We start from the raw sequence: 23,808 nt of genomic DNA on the forward strand, positions 1-23,808 counted from the left end.
GTTGGGTCCAGGTTAGATCCCCAGAGGTGTTGACACCCAGGAACTCGAAACTGCTCACCCTTTCCATTTCTGATCCCTCTATGAGGATTGGTTTGTGTTCCCTTGTCTCACCCTTTCCGAAGTCCTCGATCAGCTGTTCTGTGAGTGCCAGGTTGTTGTGACACCACTCAACCAGCTGATCTATCTCGCTCCTGCAAGCCCTCTTGTCTCCATCTGAAGTGCTGACAACAATAGTTGTGTCAGCAGCAAGTTGATAGATAGTATTTGAGGTGTGCTGAGCCGCACGGTGGTGGGCTGAGCACACACCCCTGTGGAGTGCCAGTGTTCCTTGCCAGCGAGGTGGAGATGCTGTTTCCAATCCGCGCAGACGGTGCTGGGGAATCCAGTTGCTGGGGAGGTGCAGAAGCCTATGGGGGTCTCTGTGACACGGCTCACGCTGTTCCCGAAGCAGATCTCAGGCGTCTGGATTCCGTGAAAACCTCTGGTGGGGCAGGGCTGGAGCCACGATGGGATGGGGAATGGCCTGGGCGCAGGGAGAGTGAACGAGCACTCTGACCAGAGGAGACCCTACTCCTGGCCTGGAGTCGCTCCCAGTAAAAGCCTGGCAGCTCCTGATGCTGATGCTCGCCTCCGACAGCTGTGTATCCTCCTGGGGGCCCCTTCTCTGGTTAGACACTCTGTCATACTACCCCTCCAATGTCGGGACACTCACTCAATACTGCCCCTCCTATGTCAGGACGCTCTCTTATCACTACTCCCCCATGATGGGACACTCCCTCAGTACTATCCCCCCATAATGGGATGCTCCCTCAGTACTATCCCCCCATGATGGGACGTTCCCTCAGTACTATCCCCCCATGATGGGACACTCCCTCAGTACTATCCCCCATAATGGGATGCTCCCTCAGTACTATCCCCCCATGATGGGACACTCCCTCAGTACTACCCCTCCCATGATGAGATGCTCCCTCAGTACTATCCCCCATAATGGGATGCTCCCTCAGTACTATCCCCCCATGATGGGACACTCCCTCAGTACTACCCCTCCCATGATGGGATGCTCCCTCAGTACTACCCCTCCCATGATGGGAAACTCCCTCTGTACTACCCCCCATGAAGGGACACTCCCTCAGTACTATCCCCCCATGATGGGACGCTCCCTCATCACCTGGCCCTGATCAGACCTGGATGCCTGTAGAAGTGGGGGAGCAGCACTACCTGCCATAGTGTTCCTCCCTCCTCCCCTCCACTCTCCCTGTTTGTTGCTCCTCAGAACCCCCCAGCTGCTGGGGATGGGTGAATGATATCCCCCTCCCCTCCCCACCACCTTCACAGTAGAGTCCTGCCTGGCTGCAACCCCACAGGGAAAGTCCTTCCCCTCCACTGGGATGACCATTCGGCCCCTTGAACCTGACCTGTTGCTCAGTTCTGCAGCCTAACTGTGCCATCCTTCATCCCAGCTGCCTCAGCCTCAATTGTCACCTGACCACCCCTTGGCTGATACCTGGGAGCGAAGTTCAACCCTGGCCCCTTGTTCCGGACTGTACCTGCGTCCCTCCATGGCCAGTCATTCCCTCATTCCTTCATTGCTCACATCAGTCTCTCCTCTTTTAAAACTTGGGCCAGAACCACCCCCTCTGTGTACCCAGCATTGTGGCAATTGTTTCTGCCAAACATCACCCCTCCACATTGGGAGGATCTTAACTACCACCAAGTACATCAAACGTAGCACAGTACAGGACAGGCTCCAAGATGTCTAAGCCTTCCCTCCTACATAACCCTCCATGTGCCTACCCAAGGCTCTCTGAATTATCCCTAATGCCTCTGCCTCGCCACCACTCCTGGCTTGGAAAGTTTATGTGGGAGGGAAGGGTTAGATTGATCTTAGAGTAGACTTCCCCAACTTGGGATCCATGGACCCTTTGTTTAATAGTATCGGTCCATTGCATAAAAAAGATGGGAACCCCTGTCTTAGAGTTACACACACAGAATGCTGGAGGAACTCAGCAGGTCGGGCAGAACCTATGGAAATGAGTAACTAGTCAATATTTTGAGCCATGACCCTTTACAGAGTCTCAGCCATAACTATCAATACTCTTGATGAAAGGTCTCAGCCTGAACCATCAACCTCTTGATGGAAGGTCTCAGCCTGAACCATCAGGGTTTCTTGGCCTGAAACAGTGACTGTTTATTCATTTCCCTAGGCCAGGGCTTCCCAATCTTTTTTATACCATGGGCCAATACCAGTAATCAAGGGGTCCATGGACCACAGCTTGAGAACTTAGTCCTAGGTGCTGCCTGACCTGCATTTTGTTCCTCCAGCATTTTGTATCTGCTACTCTGGATTTCCAGCATCTGCAGAATCTCTTGTCTTCCAGACTGATCTTAGACTAGATTAAAGGGTCTGCACAACATTGTGGGCCGAAGGGCCTGTACTGTGCTGTACTGTTCTAAGTTCAAATGTTCCACCGCCAAGTACCTGCAGTATCTGAAACCTGACCACTCCCATCTGCTGCAGACACCTCTGGGAAGTTGGAGACTTCTCCCCCCCGTACTCCACCCTCCCAAACCGAGCCCAGACACTCCCAACATGTGCCCAGTAATTTCTGGCATGGACTAGATGGGCCTAAGGGCCTGCTTCTGCGCTGTATGACTCTACAGTCTGGAGATCATAGACTGCTCGCTGTGTGACGTGCGGCCCTATCAAAGTGCCTGAGAGCACTGCGAGTGTTCTGGGCTGAGCACGGGATCTGGGAGTGAATGGGAGGGGATGATTTATATTGTGCTCCTAATCTGTTTACTGAACCATCGCTCACAGTCTTCCTGGTGACAGATCTTAATAACAGTGACCCCTCTAGCAAGTTACAGTATCAGCAATGGAGATATTTATCAAAGTGTCAATCTCAGTAAATGAAACTACAGACACAGCAACGCTCCCTGTTTAAAGCATCTCCGAGATCCACAATGGGCTTCATTCGGCCCCCGTTATATTTTACTCCCTGACATGAGACCTTAGGTTGGGTTCACACTTCCCGCTGTTGTACAGTGAGCCGCAGAGTTCCACCGCCCGGGAGGGCTGCCCCTCATGTGCAGGGGTAAAGGATGCCGATCCCACGACGAGACTGACAGAGGGGCCTTCGTTTGGGCATCAGGGAGAGCACTGATCTTCAGAAACGTTCACATCACTCCTTAAGAAAACACTGTGTGGCCCTCCCTCAGTACCACTTCCCCACAGTGTGGCCCTCCCTCAGTCCCACCCCTCCCACAGTGTGACCCTCCCTCAGTACCACTTCCCCACAGTGTGGCCCTCCCTCAGTACCACTTCCCCACAGTGTGGCCCTCCCTCAGTACCACTTCCCCACAGTGTGGCCCTCCCTCAGTCCCACTCCTCCCACAGTGACACTCCCTCAGTCCCACCCCTCCCACAGTGACACTCCCTCAGTCCCACCTCCCCACAGTGTGACCCTCCCTCAGTACCACTTCCCCACAGTGTGGCCCTCCCTCAGTCCCACTCCTCCCACAGTGACACTCCCTCAGTCCCACCCCTCCCACAGTGACACTCCCTCAGTCCCACCTCCCCACAGTGTGACCCTCCCTCAGTACCACTTCCCCACAGTGTGACCCTCCCTCAGTACCACTTCCCCACAGTGTGGCCCTCCCTCAGTCCCACCCCTCCCACAGTGACCCTCCCTCAGTACCACTTCCCCACAGTGTGGCCCTCCCTCAGTACCACTTCCCCACAGTGTGGCCCTCCCTCAGTCCCACTCCTCCCACAGTGACACTCCCTCAGTCCCACCCCTCCCACAGTGACACTCCCTCAGTCCCACCTCCCCACAGTGTGACCCTCCCTCAGTACCACTTCCCCACAGTGTGACCCTCCCTCAGTCCCACCCCTCCCACAGTGACACTCCCTCAGTCCCACCTCCCCACAGTGTGACCCTCCCTCAGTCCCACCTCCCCACAGTGTGACCCTCCCTCAGTCCCACCCCTCCTACAGTGACACTCCCTCAGTCCCACCTCCCCTCAGTGTGACCCTCCCTCAGTACCACCTCCCCACAGTGTGACCCTCCCTCAGTACCACCCCTCCTACAGTGTGACCCTCACTCAGTCCCACCTCCCCAAAGTGGGACCCTCCCTCAGTCGCACCCCTCCCACAGTGTGACCCTCCCTCAGTACCACCCCTCCTACAGTGTGACCCTCACTCAGTCCCAACTCCCCACAGTGGGACCCTCCCTCAGTCCCACCCCTCCCACAGTGACAGTCCCACCTCCCCACAGTGTGAACCTCCCTGTACCACCCCTCCCACAGTGTGACCCTCCCTCAGTCCCACCTCCCCACAGTGTGACCCTCCCTCAGTCCTACCCCTCCCACAGTGACACTCCCACAGTACTACCTCCCCACAGTGTGACCCTCCCTCAGTCTCACCCCTCCCACAGTGTGACCCTCCCTCAGTCCCACCTCCCCACAGTGGGACCCTCCCTCAGTCGCACCCCTCCCACAGAGACACTCCCTCAGTACCACCTCCCCACAGTGTGACTCTCCCTCAGTCCCACCCTCCCACAGTGTGACCCTCCCTCAGTCCCACCCCTCCCACAGAGTGACCCTCCCTCGGTACCACCACTCCCACAGTGTTACCCTCCCTCAGTACCACCCCTCCCACAGTGTCTCTGGTGTTGGATTGTCTCTGGTGTTGGGGTCTCTCTGGTGTTGAGGTGTCTCTGGCATTGAATTGTCTCTGGTGTTGGGGTGTCTCTGGTGTTGGGGTGTCTCTGGTGTTGGATTGTCTCTGGTGTTGGGGTGCCTCTGGTATTGAATTGTCTCTGGTGTTGGGGTGTCTCTGGTGTTGGGGTGTCTCTGGTGTTGGGGTCTCTCTGGTGTTGAGGTGTCTCTGGTATTGAATTGTCTCTGGTGTTGGGGTGTCTCTGGTATTGAATTGTCTCTGGTGTTGGGGTGTCTCTGGTGTTGAGGTCTGTCTGGTGTTGGGGTGTCTCTGGTGTTGGGGTGTCTCTGGTATTGAATTGTCTCTGGTGTTGGGGTGTCTCTGGTGTTGAGGTCTGTCTGGTGTTGGATTGTCTCTGGTGTTGGGGTGTCTCTGGTGTTGGGGTGTCTCTGGTATTGAATTGTCTCTGGTGTTGGGGTGTCTCTGGCATTGAATTGTCTCTGGTGTTGGGGTGTCTCTGGTGTTCAGGTGCCTCTGGTGTTGGATTGTCTCTGGTGTTGGGGTGTCTCTGGTGTTGGGGTGTCTCTGGTATTGAATTGTCTCTGGTGTTGGGGTGTCTCTGGTGTTGGATTGTCTGTGGTGTTGGGGTGTCTCTGGTGTTGGGGTGTCTCTGGTATTGAATTGTCTCTGGTGTTGGGGTGTCTCTGGTGTTGGGGTGTCTCTGGTGTTGGGGTGTCTCTGGTGTTGGGGTCTCTCTGGTGTTGAGGTGTCTCTGGTATTGAATTGTCTCTGGTGTTGGGGTGTCTCTGGTGTTGGGGTCTCTCTGGTGTTGAGGTCTGTCTGGTGTTGGATTGTCTCTGGTGTTGGGGTGTCTCTGGTGTTGGGGTGTCTCTGGTATTGAATTGTCTCTGGTGTTGGGGTGTCTCTGGTGTTGGATTGTCTGTGGTGTTGGGGTGTCTCTGGTGTTGGGGTGTCTCTGGTATTGAATTGTCTCTGGTGTTGGGGTGTCTCTGGTGTTGGGGTGTCTCTGGTGTTGGGGTCTCTCTGGTGTTGAGGTGTCTCTGGTATTGAATTGTCTCTGGTGTTGGGGTGTCTCTGGTGTTGAGGTCTGTCTGGTGTTGGATTGTCTCTGGTGTTGGATTGTCTCTGGTGTTGGGGTGTCTCTGGTGTTGGGGTGTCTCTGGTATTGAATTGCCTCTGGTGTTGGGGTGTCTCTGGTGTTGGGGTGTCTCTGGCATTGAATTGTCTCTGGTGTTGGGGTGTCTCTGGTGTTCAGGTGCCTCTGGTGTTGGATTGTCTCTGGTGTTGGGGTGTCTCTGGTGTTGGGGTGTCTCTGGTGTTGGGGTGTCTCTGTATTGAATTGTCTCTGGTGTTGGGGTGTCTCTGGTGTTGGATTGTCTGTGGTGTTGGGGTGTCTCTGGTGTTGGGGTGTCTCTGGTATTGAATTGTCTCTGGTGTTGGGGTGTCTCTGGTGTTGGGGTGTCTCTGGTGTTGGGGTGTCTCTGGTGTTGGATTGTCTCTGGGATTGAATTGTCTCTGGTGTTGGGGTGTCTCTGGTGTTGGGGTGTCTCTGGTGTTGGATTGTCTCTGGTGTTGGGGTGTCTCTGGTGTTGGGGTGTCTCTGGTGTTGGATTGTCTCTGGTGTTGGATTGTCTCTGGTGTTGGGGTGTCTCTGGTATTGAATTGTCTCTGGTGTTGGGGTGTCTCTGGTATTGAATTGTCTCTGGTGTTGGGGTGTCTCTGGTTTTGGGGTGTCTCTGGTGTTGAATTGTCTCTGGTGTTGGTGTGTCTCTGGTGTTGGGGTGTCTCTGGCATTGAATTGTCTCTGGTGTTGGGGTGTCTCTGGTGTTCGGGTGCCTCTGGTGTTGGATTGTCTCTGGTGTTGGGGTGTCTCTGGTGTTGGGGTGTCTCTGGTATTGAATTGTCTCTGGTGTTGGGGTGTCTCTGGTTTTGGGGTGTCTCTGGTGTTGAATTGTCACTGGTGTTGGGGTGTCTCTGGTGTTGGGGTGTCTCTGGCATTGAATTGTCTCTGGTGTTGGGGTGTCTCTGGTGTTGGGGTGTCTCTGGTGTTGAGGTGTCTCTGGTGTTGGGGTGTCTCTGGTGTTGGATTGTCTCTGGTGTTGGGGTGTCTCTGGTTTTGGGGTGTCTCTGGTGTTGGATTGTCTCTGGTGTTGGATTGTCTCTGGTGTTGGGTTGTCTCTGGTGTTGGGTTGTCTCTGGTGTTGTGGTGTCTCTGGCGTTGGGGTGTCTCTGGTGTTGCATTGTCTCTGGCGTTGGGGTGTCTCTGGTGTTGTGGTGTCTCTGGTGTTGGATTGTCTCTGGTGTTGGATTGTCTCTGGTGTTGGATTGTCTCTGGTGTTGGGTTGTCTCCGGCATTGTGGTGTCTCTGGTGTTGGATTGTCTCTGGTGTTGGATTGTCTCTGGTGTTGGATTGTCTCTGATGTTGGGTTGTCTCTGGTGTTGGATTGTCTCTGGTGTTGGGGTGTCTCTGGTGTTGGATTGTCTCTGGTGTTGGATTGTCTCTGGTGTTGGTTTGTCTCTGGTGTTGGGGTGTCTCTGGTGTTGTGGTGTCTCTGGTGTTGTGGTGTCTCTGGTGTTGGATTGTCTCTGGTGTTGGGTTGTCTCTGGTGTTGGATTGTCTCTGGTGTTGGGGTGTCTCTGGTGTTGGATTGTCTCTGGTGTTGGATTGTCTCTGGTGTTGGTTTGTCTCTGGTGTTGGGGTGTCTCTGGTGTTGAGGTGTCTCTGGTGTTGTGGTGTCTCTGGTGTTGGGGTGTTTCTGGTGTTGGGGTGTCTCTGGTGTTGGGGTGTCTCTGGTGTTGGATTGTCTCTGGTGTTGGGTTGTCTCTGGTGTTGGATTGTCTCTGGTGTTGGATTGTCTCTGGTGTTGGTTTGTCTCTGGTGTTGCATTGTCTCTGGTGTTGGGGTGTCTCTGGTGTTGAGGTGTCTCTGGTGTTGGATTGTCTCTGGTGTTGAATTGTCACTGGTGTTGGATTGTCTCTGGTGTTGAATTGTCACTGGTGTTGGATTGTCTCTGGTGTTGGATTGTCTCTGGTGTTGGGGTGTCACTGGTGTTGGGGTGTCTCTGGTATTGAATTGTCTCTGGTGTTGGGGTGTCTCTGGTATTGAATTGTCTCTGGTGTTGGGGTGTCTCTGGTTTTGGGGTGTCTCTGGTGTTGAATTGTCTCTGGTGTTGGTGTGTCTCTGGTGTTGGGGTGTCTCTGGTATTGAATTGTCTCTGGTGTTGGGGTGTCTCTGGTGTTCGGGTGCCTCTGGTGTTGGATTGTCTCTGGTGTTGGGGTGTCTCTGGTGTTGGGGTGTCTCTGGTATTGAATTGTCTCTGGTGTTGGGGTGTCTCTGGTTTTGGGGTGTCTCTGGTGTTGAATTGTCTCTGGTGTTGGGGTGTCTCTGGTGTTGGGGTGTCTCTGGCATTGAATTGTCTCTGGTGTTGGGGTGTCTCTGGTGTTGGGGTGTCTCTGGTGTTGAGGTGTCTCTGGTGTTGGGGTGTCTCTGGTGTTGGATTGTCTCTGGTGTTGGGTTGTCTCTGGTGTTGGGGTGTCTCTGGTTTTGGGGTGTCTCTGGTGTTGGATTGTCTCTGGTGTTGGATTGTCTCTGGTGTTGGGTTGTCTCTGGTGTTGGGTTGTCTCTGGTGTTGGGTTGTCTCTGGTGTTGTGGTGTCTCTGGCGTTGGGGTGTCTCTGGTGTTGCATTGTCTCTGGCGTTGGGGTGTCTCTGGTGTTGTGTTGTCTCTGGTGTTGGATTGTCTCTGGTGTTGGATTGTCTCTGGTGTTGGATTGTCTCTGGTGTTGGATTGTCTCTGGTGTTGGGTTGTCCCTGGTGTTGGATTGTCTCTGGTGTTGGGGTGTCTCTGGTGTTGGATTGTCTCTGGTGTTGGATTGTCTCTGGTGTTGGTTTGTCTCTGGTGTTGGGGTGTCTCTGGTGTTGAGGTGTCTCTGGTGTTGTGGTGTCTCTGGTGTTGGATTGTCTCTGGTGTTGGGTTGTCTCTGGTGTTGGATTGTCTCTGGTGTTGGGGTGTCTCTGGTGTTGGATTGTCTCTGGTGTTGGATTGTCTCTGGTGTTGGTTTGTCTCTGGTGTTGGGGTGTCTCTGGTGTTGAGGTGTCTCTGGTGTTGTGGTGTCTCTGGTGTTGGGGTGTCTCTGGTGTTGGGGTGTCTCTGGTGTTGGATTGTCTCTGGTGTTGGGGTGTCTCTGGTGTTGGATTGTCTCTGGTGTTGGGGTGTCTCTGGTGTTGGGGTGTCTCTGGTATTGAATTGTCTCTGGTGTTGGGGTGTCTCTGGTTTTGGGGTGTCTCTGGTGTTGAATTGTCTCTGGTGTTGGGGTGTCTCTGGTGTTGGGGTGTCTCTGGCATTGAATTGTCTCTGGTGTTGGGGTGTCTCTGGTGTTGGGGTGTCTCTGGTGTTGAGGTGTCTCTGGTGTTGGGGTGTCTCTGGTGTTGGATTGTCTCTGGTGTTGGGTTGTCTCTGGTGTTGGGGTGTCTCTGGTTTTGGGGTGTCTCTGGTGTTGGATTGTCTCTGGTGTTGGATTGTCTCTGGTGTTGGGTTGTCTCTGGTGTTGGGTTGTCTCTGGTGTTGGGTTGTCTCTGGTGTTGTGGTGTCTCTGGCGTTGGGGTGTCTCTGGTGTTGCATTGTCTCTGGCGTTGGGGTGTCTCTGGTGTTGTGTTGTCTCTGGTGTTGGATTGTCTCTGGTGTTGGATTGTCTCTGGTGTTGGATTGTCTCTGGTGTTGGGTTGTCCCTGGTGTTGGATTGTCTCTGGTGTTGGGGTGTCTCTGGTGTTGGATTGTCTCTGGTGTTGGATTGTCTCTGGTGTTGGTTTGTCTCTGGTGTTGGGGTGTCTCTGGTGTTGAGGTGTCTCTGGTGTTGTGGTGTCTCTGGTGTTGGATTGTCTCTGGTGTTGGGTTGTCTCTGGTGTTGGATTGTCTCTGGTGTTGGGGTGTCTCTGGTGTTGGATTGTCTCTGGTGTTGGATTGTCTCTGGTGTTGGTTTGTCTCTGGTGTTGGGGTGTCTCTGGTGTTGAGGTGTCTCTGGTGTTGTGGTGTCTCTGGTGTTGGGGTGTCTCTGGTGTTGGGGTGTCTCTGGTGTTGGATTGTCTCTGGTGTTGGGGTGTCTCTGGTGTTGGATTGTCTCTGGTGTTGGGGTGTCTCTGGTGTTGGGGTGTCTCTGGTTTTGGGGTGTCTCTGGTGTTAAATTGTGGTGTTGGGGTGTCTCTGGTGTTGAGGTGTCTCTGGTGTTGGATTGTCTCTGGTGTTGGATTGTTTGTGGCATTGGGGCGTCTCTGGTGTTGGGGTGTCTCTGGTGTTGGATTGTCTCCTGTGTTGGGGTGTCACTCATTTTAGATTGTCTCTGGTGTTCGGGTGTCTCTGGGATGAGAGGATGTCCCCTGGGTGTCCGCCCCTGAGAAGAATTTGTTGCTGGGCTTGCTGTGATCCCCGATTCCTGCCTTCAAGCTAGGTGTGTGCCCAAGTTGTTCGGAGTGAGATGCCTGGGATTGATTTAAGATCCTGAGAATTTCCCCTCCCTTCATTTTACCAGCATTTCACCCCCATTCCATAACTTCTTTGCATCATTCTAAATCCTGCAGTTCACTGTTTCGGCCTTCCTTTCAATTGGCCACATCTCACACCCCCATCCCTCCCCTACCCCCTGTCAGTGGCAGCCACACCTCACACCCCTCCCTCCCTTACCCTTTGGGGTGTCTCTGGTGTTGGGGTGTCTCTGGTTTTGGGGTGTCTCTGGTGTTAAATTGTGGTGTTGGGGTGTCTCTGGTGTTGAGGTGTCTCTGGTGTTGGATTGTCTCTGGTGTTGGGTTGTCTCTGGTGTTGGGTTGTCTCTGGTGTTGTGGTGTCTCTGGCGTTGGGGTGTCTCTGGTGTTGCATTGTCTCTGGCGTTGGGGTGTCTCTGGTGTTGTGGTGTCTCTGGTGTTGGATTGTCTCTGGTGTTGGATTGTCTCTGGTGTTGGGTTGTCTCTGGTGTTGGATTGTCTCTGGTTTTGGGGTGTCACTGGTGTTGGATTGTCTCTGGTGTTGGATTGTCTCTGGTGTTGGTTTGTCTCTGGTGTTGGGGTGTCTCTGGTGTTCGGGTGTCTCTGGCATTGAATTGTCTCTGGTGTTGGGGTGTCTCTGGTGTTGAGGTGTCTCTGGTGTTGGATTGTCTCTGGTGTTGGATTGTCTCTGGTGTTGAATTGTCTCTGGTGTTGGGTTGTCTCTGGTGTTGGATTCTCTCTGGTGTTGGTGTGTCTCTGGTGTTGGATTGTCTCTGGTGTTGGAGTGTCTCTGGTGTTGGGGTGTCTCTGGTGTTGGAGTGTCTCTGGTGTTGGGGTGTCTCTGGTGTTGGATTGTCTCTGGTGTTGGATTGTCTCTGGTGTTGGAGTGTCTCTGGTGTTGTGGTGTCTCTGGTGTTGGGGTGTGTCTGGTGTTGGGGTGTCTCTGGTGTTGGGGTGTCTCTGGTGTTGGATTGTCTCTGGTGTTGGGTTGTCTCTGGTGTTGGATTGTCTCTGGTGTTGGTTTGTCTCTGGTGTTGCATTGTCTCTGGTGTTGGGGTGTCTCTGGTGTTGAGGTGTCTCTGGTGTTGGATTGTCTCTGGTGTTGAATTGTCACTGGTGTTGGATTGTCTCTGGTGTTGAATTGTCACTGGTGTTGGATTGTCTCTGGTGTTGGATTGTCTCTGGTGTTGGGGTGTCTCTGGTGTTGGGGTGTCTCTGGTGTTGGGGTGTCTCTGGTATTGAATTGTCTCTGGTGTTGGGGTGTCTCTGGTGTTGAGGTCTGTCTGGTGTTGGATTGTCTCTGGGATTGGATTGTCTCTGGTGGGGTGTCTCTGGTGTTGGATTGTCTCTGGTGTTGAGGTGTCTCTGGTGTTGGATTGTCTGGTGTTGGATTGTCTCTGGTGTTGGGTTGTCTCTGGTGTTGGGGTGTCTCTGGTGTTGCATTGTCTCTGGCGTTGGGATGTCTCTGGTGTTGTGGTGTCTCTGGTGTTGGATTGTCTCTGGTGTTGGATTGTCTCTGGTGTTGGATTGTCTCTGGTGTTGGGTTGTCTCTGGTGTTGGATTGTCTCTGGTGTTGGGGTATCTCTGGTGTTGGATTGTCTCTGGTGTTGGTTTGTCTCTGGTGTTGGGGTGTCTCTGGTGTTGAGGTGTCTCTGGTGTTGTGGTGTCTCTGGTGTTGGATTGTCTCTGGTGTTGGGTTGTCTCTGGTGTTGGATTGTCTCTGGTGTTGGGGTGTCTCTGGTGTTGGATTGTCTCTGGTGTTGGATTGTCTCTGGTGTTGGTTTGTCTCTGGTGTTGGGGTGTCTCTGGTGTTGAGGTGTCTCTGGTGTTGTGGTGTCTCTGGTGTTGGATTGTCTCTGGTGTTGGGTTGTCTCTGGTGTTGGATTGTCTCTGGTGTTGGGGTGTCTCTGGTGTTGGATTGTCTCTGGTGTTGAGGTGTCTCTGGTGTTGTGGTGTCTCTGGTGTTGGATTGTCTCTGGTGTTGGGTTGTCTCTGGTGTTGGATTGTCTCTGGTGTTGGGGTGTCTCTGGTGTTGGGGTGTCTCTGGTGTTGGGGTGTCTCTGGTGTTGGATTGTCTCTGGTGTTGGGTTGTCTCTGGTGTTGGATTGTCTCTGGTGTTGGTTTGTCTCTGGTGTTGCATTGTCTCTGGTGTTGGGGTGTCTCTGGTGTTGAGGTGTCTCTGGTGTTGAATTGTCACTGGTGTTGGATTGTCTCTGGTGTTGAATTGTCACTGGTGTTGGATTGTCTCTGGTGTTGGATTGTCTCTGGTGTTGGGGTGTCTCTGGTGTTGGGGTGTCTCTGGTGTTGGATTGTCTCTGGTGTTGGTTTGTCTCTGGTGTTGGGGTGTCTCTGGTGTTGGGGTGTCTCTGGTGTTGGATTGTCTCTGGTGTTGGTTTGTCTCTGGTGTTGGGGTGTCTCTGGTATTGAATTGTCTCTGGTGTTGGGGTGTCTCTGGTGTTGAGGTCTGTCTGGTGTTGGATTGTCTCTGGGATTGGATTGTCTCTGGTGTTGGGGTGTCTCTGGTGTTGGGGTGTCTCTGGTGTTGAGGTGTCTCTGGTGTTGGATTGTCTCTGGTGTTGGGGTGTCTCTGGTGTTGGGGTGTCTCTGGTTTTGGGGTGTCTCTGGTGTTAAATTGTGGTGTTGGGGTGTCTCTGGTGTTGAGGTGTCTCTGGTGTTGGGGTGTCTCTGGTGTTGGATTGTCTCTGGTGTTGGATTGTTTGTGGCATTGGGGCGTCTCTGGTGTTGGGGTGTCTCTGGGGTTGGGGTGTCTCTGGTGTTGGGGTGTCTCTGGTGTTGGATTGTCTCTGGTGTTGGGGTGTCACTCATTTTAGATTGTCTCTGGTGTTCGGGTGTCTCTGGGATGAGAGGATGTCCCCTGGGTGTCCGCCCCTGAGAAGAATTTGTTGCTGGGCTTGCTGTGATCCCCGATTCCTGCCTTCATGCTAGGTGTGTGCCCAAGTTGTTCGGAGTGAGATGCCTGGGATTGATTTAAGATCCTGAGAATTTCCCCTCCCTTCATTTTACCAGCATTTCACCCCCATTCCATAACTTCTTTGCATCATTCTAAATCCTGCAGTTCACTGTTTCGGCCTTCCTTTCAATTGGCCACATCTCACACCCCTCCTTCCACTACCCTCTGTCAGTGGCAGCCACACCTCACACCCCTCCCTCCCTTACCCTCTGTCAACGGCAGCCACACCTCACACCCCCATCCCTCCCCTACCCCCTGTCAATGGCAGCCACACCTCACACCCCCATCCCTCCCCTACCCTCTGTCAGTGGCAGCCACACCTCACACCCCTCCCTCCCTTACCCGCTGTCAATGGCAGCCACACCTCACACCCCTCCGTCCCCTACCCCGTCAGTGGCAGCCACACCTCACACCCCTCCGTCCCCTACCCCTGTCAATGGCAGCCACACCTCACACCCCCATCCCTCCGCTACCCTCTATCAGTGGCAGCCACACCTCACACCCCTCCCTCCCTTACCCTCTGTCAACGGCAGCCACACCTCACACCCCCATCCCTCCCTTACCCTCTGTCAACGGCAGCCACACCTCACACCCCTCCGTCCCCTACCCCTGTCAGTGGCAGCCACACCTCACACCCTCATCCCTCCCCTACCCCCTGTCAACGGCAGCCACACCTCACACCCCTCCGTCCCCTACCCCCTGTCAACAGCAGCCACACCTCACACCCCCATCCCTCCCTTACCCCCTGTCAGTGGCAGCCATACCTCACACCCCCATCCCTCCCCTACCCCCTGTCAACGGCAGCCACACCTCACACCCCCATTCCTCCCCTACCCCCTGTCAACGGCAGCCACACCTCACACCCCCATCCCTCCCTTACCCCCTGTCAGTGGCAGCCATACCTCACACCCCCATCCCTCCCCTACCCCCTGTCAACGGCAGCCACACCTCACACCCCCATCCCTCCCCTACCCCCTGTCAACAGCAGCCACACCTCACACCCCTCCCTCCCTTACCCCCTGTCAGTGGCAGCCACGCGTCACTCCCCCATCCCTCCCCTACCCCCTGTCAACGGCAGCCACACCTCACACCCCCATCCCTCCCCTACCCCCTGTCAACGGCAGCCACACCTCGCACCCTCATCCCTCCCCTACCCCCTGTCAACGGCAGCCACACCTCACACCCCCATCCCTCCCCTACCCCCTGTCAATGGCAGCCACACCTCACACCCCCATCCCTCCCCTACCCCCTGTCAATGGCAGCCACACCTCACACCCCTCCCTCCCTTACCCCCTGTCAACGGCAGTCACACCTCACACCCCTCCGTCCCCTACGCCTGTCAATGGCAGCCACACCTCACACCCCTCCGTCCCCTACGCCTGTCAATGGCAGCCACACCTCACACCCCTCCGTCCCCTACGCCTGTCAATGGCAGCCACACCTCACACCCCCATCCCTCCGCTACCCTCTGTCAACGGCAGCCACACCTCACACCCCCATCCCTCCCCTACCCGCTGTCAATGGCAGCCACACCTCACACCCCCATCCCTCCCCTATCCCCTGTCAACGGCAGTCACACCTCACACCCCTCCGTCCCCTACGCCTGTCAGTGGCAGCCACACCTCACACCCCTCCATCCCCTACCCCCTGTCAGTGGCAGCCACACCTCACACCCCCATCCCTCCCTTACCCCCTGTCAACGGGTGCCACACCTCACACCCCTCCGTCCCCTACCCCCTGTCAGTGGCAGCCACACCTCACACCCCCATCCCTCCCCTACCCCCTGTCAATGGCAGCCACACCTCACACCCCCATCCCTCCCCTACCCCCTGTCAATGGCAGCCACACCTCACACCCCTCCGTCCCCTACCCCCTGTCAACGGCAGCCACACCTCACACCCCCATCCCTCCCCTACCCCCTGTCAACGGCAGCCACACCTCACACCCCTCCGTCCCCTACCCCCTGTCAACGGCAGCCACACCTCACACCCCTCCGTCCCCTACCCCCTGTCAACAGCAGGCACACCTCACACCCCCATCCCTCCCCTACCCCCTGTCAACGGCAGCCACACCTCACACCCCCATCCCTCCCCTACCCCCTGTCAATGGCAGCCACACCTCACACCCCCATCCCTCCCCTACCCCTGTCAGTGGCAGCCACACCTCACACCCCTCCCTCCCTTACCCTCTGTCAACGGCAGCCACACCTCACACCCCCATCCCTCCTCTACCCCCTGTCAACGGCAGCCACACCTCACACCCCTCTGTCCCCTACCCCCTGTCAACGGCAGCCACACCTCACACCCCTCTGTCCCCTACCCCCTGTCAACGGCAGCCACACCTCACACCCCCATCCCTCCCCTACACTCTGTCAATGGCAGCCACGCGTCACTCCCCCAGCATCCACTGTGCTCTGTCAATGGCAGCTGGTGTTCCTCAGCTGCCCAGTTCCAGGTCCCCCTCCGAGAACCTCTCCCCATCTCCCTCTCCTCTGTAAGACGTTCCTGCCTCACAGAACCTGAGAAACGGAATGAGCTTACCTCTCCCTGCCATCCCCACGCAATTCCCATGCCCTGGTCGGTGTCCCCCTGAGTTTCTGTCTCCACAGAATCGATTCCATGTTGGCCAGGGAGAAGGTGAGCCTGGATTCCACTGGAATGTTCCACTGGTGTCCACCCAAGGCCATCACGGAGGTGACCCTGGTGAGTACCTTGGCTGGAGTTGCCCGCTGTTTACTGGTGGAGAGCTGACCCATTCAGCTTTTCCATTTGCCAGCGTTGGACCAAACCTTTCCAATCCAAGTCCTCAATGAACCTGCCTCAACCAATTCCTCTTGACCGCATCTTCTAGATGCCCACTAACTTCCGGGTGAAGACGCTGCTCCTTAGGTTCTCTCTAAATTCACCTACACTTTAGGTTCTCCATGGGAAGCCAGGCAGCCAGGTCTTTGGCTATATTTAAGGCTGAGGTTGTCTAGAAAGGGCGTCAAAGGTTACAGGGAGAAGACAAGAGAATGGTGTTGAGAGGGAAAATAAACCAGCCTTGATGGACTAGCAGAGCCGACTCGATGGACTAAATGGACTAATTCTGCTCCCATCTCTTATGGTTTATGGTCTAAATCGTCCCCCTTTCCAACTCAAAATCTCTACCCTTTAGCTTTGGACTCCTCTACCTTGGCGTAAAGACTGTGGAGATGTGGATGGTCACAGTCTTAACCCCTGGGTAGGGGAGTCTAATACTTGAGGGCACAGGTTTAAAACTATGCCCCTTGTGATTTTACAAACCTGGGTAAGGCCACCCCTGTGTGGTTGGTACCCTGTAGGTAGCTGACATCTGGAAGAGACAGAGTGACCCTGGGCATTCCAGGGTCTGCTGTGGGCCTTGACCCTGTACAGATCCTGTCTGCTTCCCTCCCCAGAGCCGTGCCACGGTATCGCGCCTGCAGCTGTCGAACCACGTCATCGTCTGCATCTTTAGTGAGCCCAAGTTCCCTGCGATCGGCCTGCGCAACTTTGTGATGCCTCTGCGCGCCAGCAGCTTCACCTACAAGGAGCTCAAGGCTATCGTGTTCGTGGTGTCCCTGGAGTATATCAGCAAGGAATGGGAAACCATCAGTAACTTTCCCAAGGTCTTCATCCTTCCGGTGGGTACTTTCACCTTGTTCCACCTGGACACACTGTGTAACAATCTGATCTGTACCGATACTGTGCAAGGCAACATTTTCATAAACCTATTCCAATTCTGAGAGGGGGTTGGCTCTCTATCGCTCATCATAAACTTGCACCCTAAAACCTACCTTGGTAAAGCAGCCAGCATAATCAAAGACCTCACCCACCCTGGACGTTCTCTCCTCTCCCCCTCCCACTGGACAGATTGCAAATTCTCTCTTCTCTCTCTCCCATTGGACAGCAGATATAAATTCCCTCCTCTCCCACTTGCACTGGACAGAATTTAGAAATTTTCTCTTCTCCCCTCCCACTGGACAGATTACAAATTCTCTCTTCTCTCTCTCCCATTGGACAGATTACAAAATCTCTCTTCTTTCTCTCCCATTGGACAGAGGATACAAATTCTCTCTTCACTTACAATAGTATTCAATTCTGAGATTAATAAAATTTCAATGCTGAGAGGGGGCTGCATCCCTCAGCAAGCCCATGATGACCCTCCTCCCCGTGTCGGGCTGTTGTAACATGATACCCCACTCAGGAGTCCTCATCCTGTGAACGAGGCCCAATTGAGGGTGCAAGACTGAGGCAATGCTGTAGTCTTGTTGCCACCTCGTGGTTGGGGTCACTGAAGTCAGATACCCTTGGGTGCCCAGACATTAATGCTCATTAGCAGTGAGTTCATGCCCAGCAGCCTGTCTGCAATTTGTCAGTGGGATTTTACTCTGCTGGTGTCGGCTGCAGCGGTGGAGTAGGGCGGGCAGTTGAGCTTCCCCAGACCCAACGGGCCGAATGGCCCTCCAAGGATTGGCGAGTGGTGAAGCAGGCTGAGTTTGAGATGGTCCCCTCTCCTCTAACCTCCTGCCTCCCCTCTCCCATGGCCTCTCGCTGATCCGTACAGGGATCGCCACTGTGCCGAGCTGACCTGAAGGCAGCCAACGTCGCTACCTGTGGCATGACTGTGGTCATCTCCTCCAATCGGATCCAGTTCGAAGAGAAGAGCCTGGAGGACAAAGAGTGTATCCTGGCCACCCTCAACCTGAAGGCCATGCTCTTTGAGAAGATCAAGGGCTCTGACGGCCCAGCGACAAAGTCCGTAGGTACGTATCTCAATGGTTCCCCATCTGCCCGGGCAGACGCGGGAGTGGGCTGGTTACAGTCACTTCATGTTCTGCTGCCTCCTCTGCATGCCCCAGGGTAAGGCTGTCCCCCTGAGTGGCGGGGAAATGGTGAAATCAGAATCACTCACAAACACACAGTGGCCACTTTATCAGCCAATCCTTTGGCAGCAACTCAATGCACGTTGCTGTTTTTATTTCAGACATATGGTGCGGAGTAGACTCTCCCGGCCCTTTGAGCATTGCCACCCCAAAAACCCCTGACAACTCTAACCTAATCATGTAACAATTTACAATGTCCTGGTGCACCTTTGGACTGTGGGAGGAAACTGGAGTGCCCAGAGGAAACCCACGCATTCCACAGGGAGGTCGTACAGATTCCTTACAGATGACAGCAGAATTGAACTCTGAACTCTGACACCCCAGGCTGTAACAGTGTCACACTGACCATCATGCTGCCATGGTGCCCCATGGTCAAAAAGTTCAGACCAAGCATCAGAGTGGGGAAGGAATGTGATCTAAGTGACTTTGGCTGTGGAATGATTGTTGGTGCCAGATGGGGTGGTTTGAGTATCTCAAACTGCTGATCTCCTGGGATTTTCACACAACAGTCTCTAGAGTTTACAGAGAATGGTGTGAGAAACAAAAAATATCTGGTTCATGGGTGAAAACACCCTGCTAATGAGAGAGGTCAGAGGAAAACGGCCAGAGTGGTTCAAGTTGACAGGAAGGTGACAGTAACTCAAATAACCACATGTAACAAACAGTGAAGTATAGAGAGCATCTCTGAATGAACAACACGTCAAACCCGAAGTGGATGGGCCACAGTAGCAGAAGACCACGAACATACACTCATATAACCACATAACAATTACAGCACGGAAACAGGCCATCTCGGCCCTTCTAGTCTGTGCCAAACGCTTACTATCACCTAGACCCACTGACCTGCGCTCAGCCCATAACCCTCCATTCCTTTCCTGTCCATATACCTATCCAATTTTACTTTAAATGACAATACCGAACCTGCCTCTACCACTTCTACTCAAGGCCACTTTATTAGGTAAAGGGGTGTGCGGTAAAGTGACCGGTAAGCGTAGGTAGTGAAATGTGTTGTTTTGTGGCAGCAGTACTGTGCTATTGTCACCTACACAAGTCTACGTGTGTACGGCTGCAATGAAAAACTTAGAGCAACATCGCAGGCACAGAGCGTCAGGGAAGCAGCATTCACAACGAACAATTATACACATTTTTACAAGAAAACACAATTAGAGCAAAAGAAATTTATTTTAGTGCGAAGTGGTCATGGGTTGCTAAGCTGTAGTGACGAGGCGTTCCACGGGTTGTTGGCGTTCATTGCCTGCTAACATCTGTAAGAGTTTGAATGTTCTCCCTGCACAATACTCCAAATGGGCTTTCGCTCTGATCAATGCCTTACAAAGCCTTTGCATCACGTTCTGTAGTCCTCTCAAAACGAATGCTAACATTGAATTAAATGCTCACACCAATTCCATGGCACTAGGTTCAAATACACAGAAGGCTGCATGCTCTTGGCATCAGAAACAAGTGGGTATGTGAAACTGGGGAATGGACCTCAGCACAGTGATGTAGTGGTTAGCGTACTTCTATTACAGTGCCAGACGCCCAGATTTAATTCCCGCCTCTGACTGGAACAAGTTTGTACATTCTCCCCATGAACGCGTGGGATTCCTCGGAAACCTCTGCCGGCTTCCACATTCCTAAGTCGCAGGGGTTAAAAGGTTAATTGGTTACTTTGGTGTAACTGGGCAGCACGCATTCCTTAGGCCAGAGAGACCTGCCACTGTGCTGTATTTCTAAATAAATAAAACAAAGGCTTAAAATTCAGCTGGCCCACCCTCCACAGATGCTGCCTGGCCTGTTGTGGTTCCAGTACTTCTGGTACTCACCTTATGGCAGACAGGTTTCTGTACATCTGTAAACAGAGTGGTCACATTATCAAAACAGAACTGGTACCACACTACAGCAGAGATCAGGCCCCAGTGGGGCCGACATGGGAGGATTCACCTGCGCAGTGCCTGAGGGTCCGATAACGGGGTGCTGAGTGGACTGGGGTTCATCCCTTTGAACAGAATGGGAGGGGCACACTCTGGAAGGGGTGGTACTGAGAGAGGGGTGATACTGAGGGAGAGTCACACTCTGGGAGGGGTGGTACTGGGGGGTCACTCTGTGGGAGGGGTGGTTCTGGGGGAGGGCCACACTGAGGGAGGGTCACACTGTGGGAGGGGTGGTACTGAGGGAGGGTCACACTGTGGGAGGGGTGGTACTGAGGGAGGGTCACACTGTGGGAGGGGTGGTACTGAGGGAGAGTCACACTGTGGGAGGGGTGGTACTGAGGGAGAGTCACACTGTGGGAGGGGTGGTACTGAGGGAGGGTCACACTGTGGGAGAGGTGGTACTGAGGGAGAGTGACACTGTGGGAGAGGTGGTACTGAGGGAGAGTCACACTGTGGGAGGGGTGGTACTGAGGGAGGGTCACACTGTGGGAGAGGTGGTACTGAGGGAGGGTCACACTGTGGGAGGGGTGGTACTGGGGGGTCACTCTGTGGGAGGGGTGGTTCTGGGGGAGGGCCACACTGAGGGAGGGTCACACTGTGGGAGGGGTGGTACTGAGGGAGGGTCACACTGTGGGAGGGGTGGTACTGAGTGAGGGTCACACTGTGGGAGGGGTGGTACTGAGGGAGAGTCACACTGTGGGAGGGGTGGTACTGAGGGAGAGTCACACTGTGGGAGAGGTGGTACTGAGGGAGGGTCACACTGTGGGAGAGGTGGTACTGAGGGAGGGTCACACTGTGGGAGGGGTGGTACTGAGGGAGAGTCACACTGTGGGAGGGGTGGTACTGAGGGAGAGTCACACTGTGGGAGGGGTGGTACTGAGGGAGGGTCACACTGTGGGAGAGGTGGTACTGAGGGAGGGTCACACTGTGGGAGGGGTGGTACTGGGGGGTCACTCTGTGGGAGGGGTGGTTCTGGGGGAGGGCCACACTGAGGGAGGGTCACACTGTGGGAGGGGTGGTACTGAGGGAGGGTCACACTGTGGGAGGGGTGGTACTGAGTGAGGGTCACACTGTGGGAGGGGTGGTACTGAGGGAGAGTCACTGTGGGAGAGGTGGTACTGAGGGAGGGTCACACTGTGGGAGAGGTGGTACTGAGGGAGGGTCACACTGTGGAAGGGAATAACAGGGTGTTTGCCGCAGAAGAGTGTTAAAAACTAAGTGTATCCAGACAGGTGTAACACATCGCACTGCCACTCCTCAGAGAAAGGGTTACCTGGTCAGGGACCGTTCTGGCCGGCTCATCGCCCCTGCTCACGTCCGAGTACAGGACTGCTGTCCGACACTGGGTCACACTGTTGCTAACTTATTGCTCTCTGCTGTTGTAGTAAACCTCTCGGCCAATACAGATGCGTGTGCCTCAGTTGACAGATATCACTACAGAGTCCCTATCATTACTTCACTCGGTAAGGAATACATTTATTCAGTCTCCTTTCAGAATCAGGTTTATTATTGCTGACTCACTGTATAGAAACATAGAAAACCTACAGCACAATACAGGCCTTTCAGCCCACAAAGCTGTGCCGAACATGTAGTTACTTTAGAAATTACCCAGGGTTACCCATAGCCCTCTGTTTTTCTAAGCTCCATGTACCTGTCCAGGAGTCTCTTAAAAGACCCTATCGTTTCCACCTCCACCACCATTGCCGGCTGCCCATTCCATGCACTCACCCCTCTCTGCATAAAAAACTTACCCCTGACGTCTCCCCTGTACCTACTTCCCAGCACCTTAAAGCTTTGCCCTCTTGTGTTAACCATTTCAACCCTGGGAAAAGCCTCTGACTATCTATTGTACGTCATGCAATTTATTGTTGTGCAGCAGCAGAACAGTGCAATACAGACTATAATTAATGTATGTCCAATAAGAAATATAAAAATAAGTAAAAAACAGAGCAAAATATTGAGGTAGTGCTCATGGGTTCACTGTTCATTCAGAAATCTGATGGCGGAGGGGAAGAAGCTGTTCCTGAAACATCGAGTGTGTGTCCTCAGGCTCCTGTACCTTCTCCCCTAAGCTATTAATGCGAAGAGGGTATTTCCTGGGTGAAGGGGGTTGTTAATGGTATATGCCATCCTCTTGAGGCATCACCTTTTGAAGGTGTCCTCAATGCTGGGGAGACTAGTGCCCATGATGGAGCTTTTTCCAATCCTATGCATTGTCTACCCCCTCATACCAAGCTCTCCACAGTACATCTGTAGCAATTTATGGGTGTTTTCAGTGACATACCAAAGTCCTTAAACTCATAATGAAATATAGCTACTGTGGTGCCTTCTTTGTAATTGCATCAGTATGTTGACACCAAAGAACTCGAAACTGCTCACCCTTCCCCCTGCTGATCCCTTGATAAGGACTGGGGTGTGTTCCCTCGACTTCCCCTTCCCGAAGTCCACAATCAATTCCTTGGTTCAACATTTAACCTCCTCCCAGTTCCTCTTTGCTTCTCCCAAATAATTTGTGGCTCTTGCTGGGTTCTGCTGGAGCCTGTGGGGTGTGGTGGGTTCAAGCTCCCTATCTGGAGGCTGATTAGTTGAAATCCCACACTGAGGGCTGGGTTCACAGTCCAGACGGATTCTATGAAGCGGTGGGAACTATGGCTGTTTGTCTTCAGAGGCTTCAGAGGAGAGCAGCAGCCGGGTTGCATTCGTCCACGGCTGTGTGCTTATTCTTGCAGAAACATGGTTTCAGTATAACAGCCCATGAACCTTAGTGATGACTCAGTGACTTGGGATAATATTTCTTTTGTGACTCTATGTTTTTGCTTTTGTAATTATATGTGCTTTGTGCTGTGTGTGACTGTTGATCCTGTGTTTTGCACCTTGACTCCGGAGTAGCACTGTTTTATTTGGCTGTATCCGTGTGTGTGGTTGAATGGCAATTAAGCTTGAAGTTGAAGATGTTACTCTTCCCCTCTCTCAACGTTCATTCCCCAGTGAACTAGGGTCAAAGCTTTCGTGTTGGTTACCTGACAGGTGGGATGGGATCTTCCTGTGTGTGGAGGGACTGCTGTGCTTCTCACACTACAGTAGGAGCAGGAGATGGCTGTTCAGCCCCTCGGGTATAGACTATCATTCACTGGCTGTTTTGATCTGGCTTCAGCAGCAGCTTGGTGCCTCTTCTCCAGTTATGTCTGATGCTCCAAGGGTTGGTAATTGGATTGGTGTTGTTCACATGATTTGAGGTATTGGAAAACTTTGTTCTGCATGTCCTGTGTAGGCCTTATTGTTAATGCTATTGTGCAGGACCTTTGGGATAACACCAGCTGTTGACATTACTATCAGGACAATGTATATCTTGTTTACGTTCCATAGTCTTTCAATTTCCTCTTTTAATTCTGCATATCTCTGGTGGTTTTTACTTACTGATTTCTGTATGTTATGTGTGTTTGGAATGGCTGTATCTGTCAAGTGAAATGTTCTTGCTTGTTTATCCTGTAATATTATATCAGGACTGTTATTATGGATTGTCCTATCTGTAATAATGGATCAGTCAAATATAATTTGTTGGCCTCTGAATTTTAAAGCTGGATCAGGCTTGCATTTATAATAAGATGTCATTTATGAGCTTGTATTTCAAAGTAAGAGTTTGGTAAAAGATGCTTGCTGCTTGATTGTGCCTGTGTAGGTAATCAGATTGAGTTAAGCTGCTACAGGATCCTGTATTGTGTTGGATTGTTTCTGGTTTCTCTTGGCATTTTCTGCATTTATCATCTTGAATTCTTTGTTCTTTTATTATGTATTTTGATCATTTTTCATGTTCACTACCTGGTCAAGTGTTGCCACAAGCAACCCCCCGTTTCTGAGAGTTCTC

At 53.2% G+C, this 23,808-nt stretch overlaps 1 protein-coding gene and 1 long non-coding RNA gene across 2 annotated transcripts in view; one reads left to right on the plus strand and one right to left on the minus strand.

Annotated features, from left to right (window-relative positions):
* The window catches only part of LOC132389239 (calcium-activated potassium channel subunit alpha-1-like), a 237,099-nt gene that overhangs the window by 193,814 nt on the left and 19,477 nt on the right, over window positions 1-23,808 (plus strand). Inside the window, exons 16-19 of the mRNA XM_059961733.1 lie at window positions 15,736-15,829; window positions 16,546-16,770; window positions 17,694-17,892; window positions 21,329-21,406. Of these exons, the coding sequence (XP_059817716.1) occupies window positions 15,736-15,829; window positions 16,546-16,770; window positions 17,694-17,892; window positions 21,329-21,406 (596 nt within the window). The remainder of the gene's footprint in view (window positions 1-15,735; window positions 15,830-16,545; window positions 16,771-17,693; window positions 17,893-21,328; window positions 21,407-23,808) is intronic.
* LOC132389238 (uncharacterized) lies at window positions 13,180-13,884 on the minus strand. The gene is made up of 3 exons (XR_009510461.1): window positions 13,577-13,884; window positions 13,402-13,491; window positions 13,180-13,311 (listed from the first exon to the last, which is right to left on the minus strand). It is a non-coding gene; the product is annotated as an uncharacterized LOC132389238 (long non-coding RNA).

Source organism: Hypanus sabinus, unplaced genomic scaffold (assembly GCF_030144855.1).
Source record: "Hypanus sabinus isolate sHypSab1 unplaced genomic scaffold, sHypSab1.hap1 scaffold_511, whole genome shotgun sequence".
Classification (NCBI taxonomy): domain Eukaryota; kingdom Metazoa; phylum Chordata; class Chondrichthyes; order Myliobatiformes; family Dasyatidae; genus Hypanus; species Hypanus sabinus.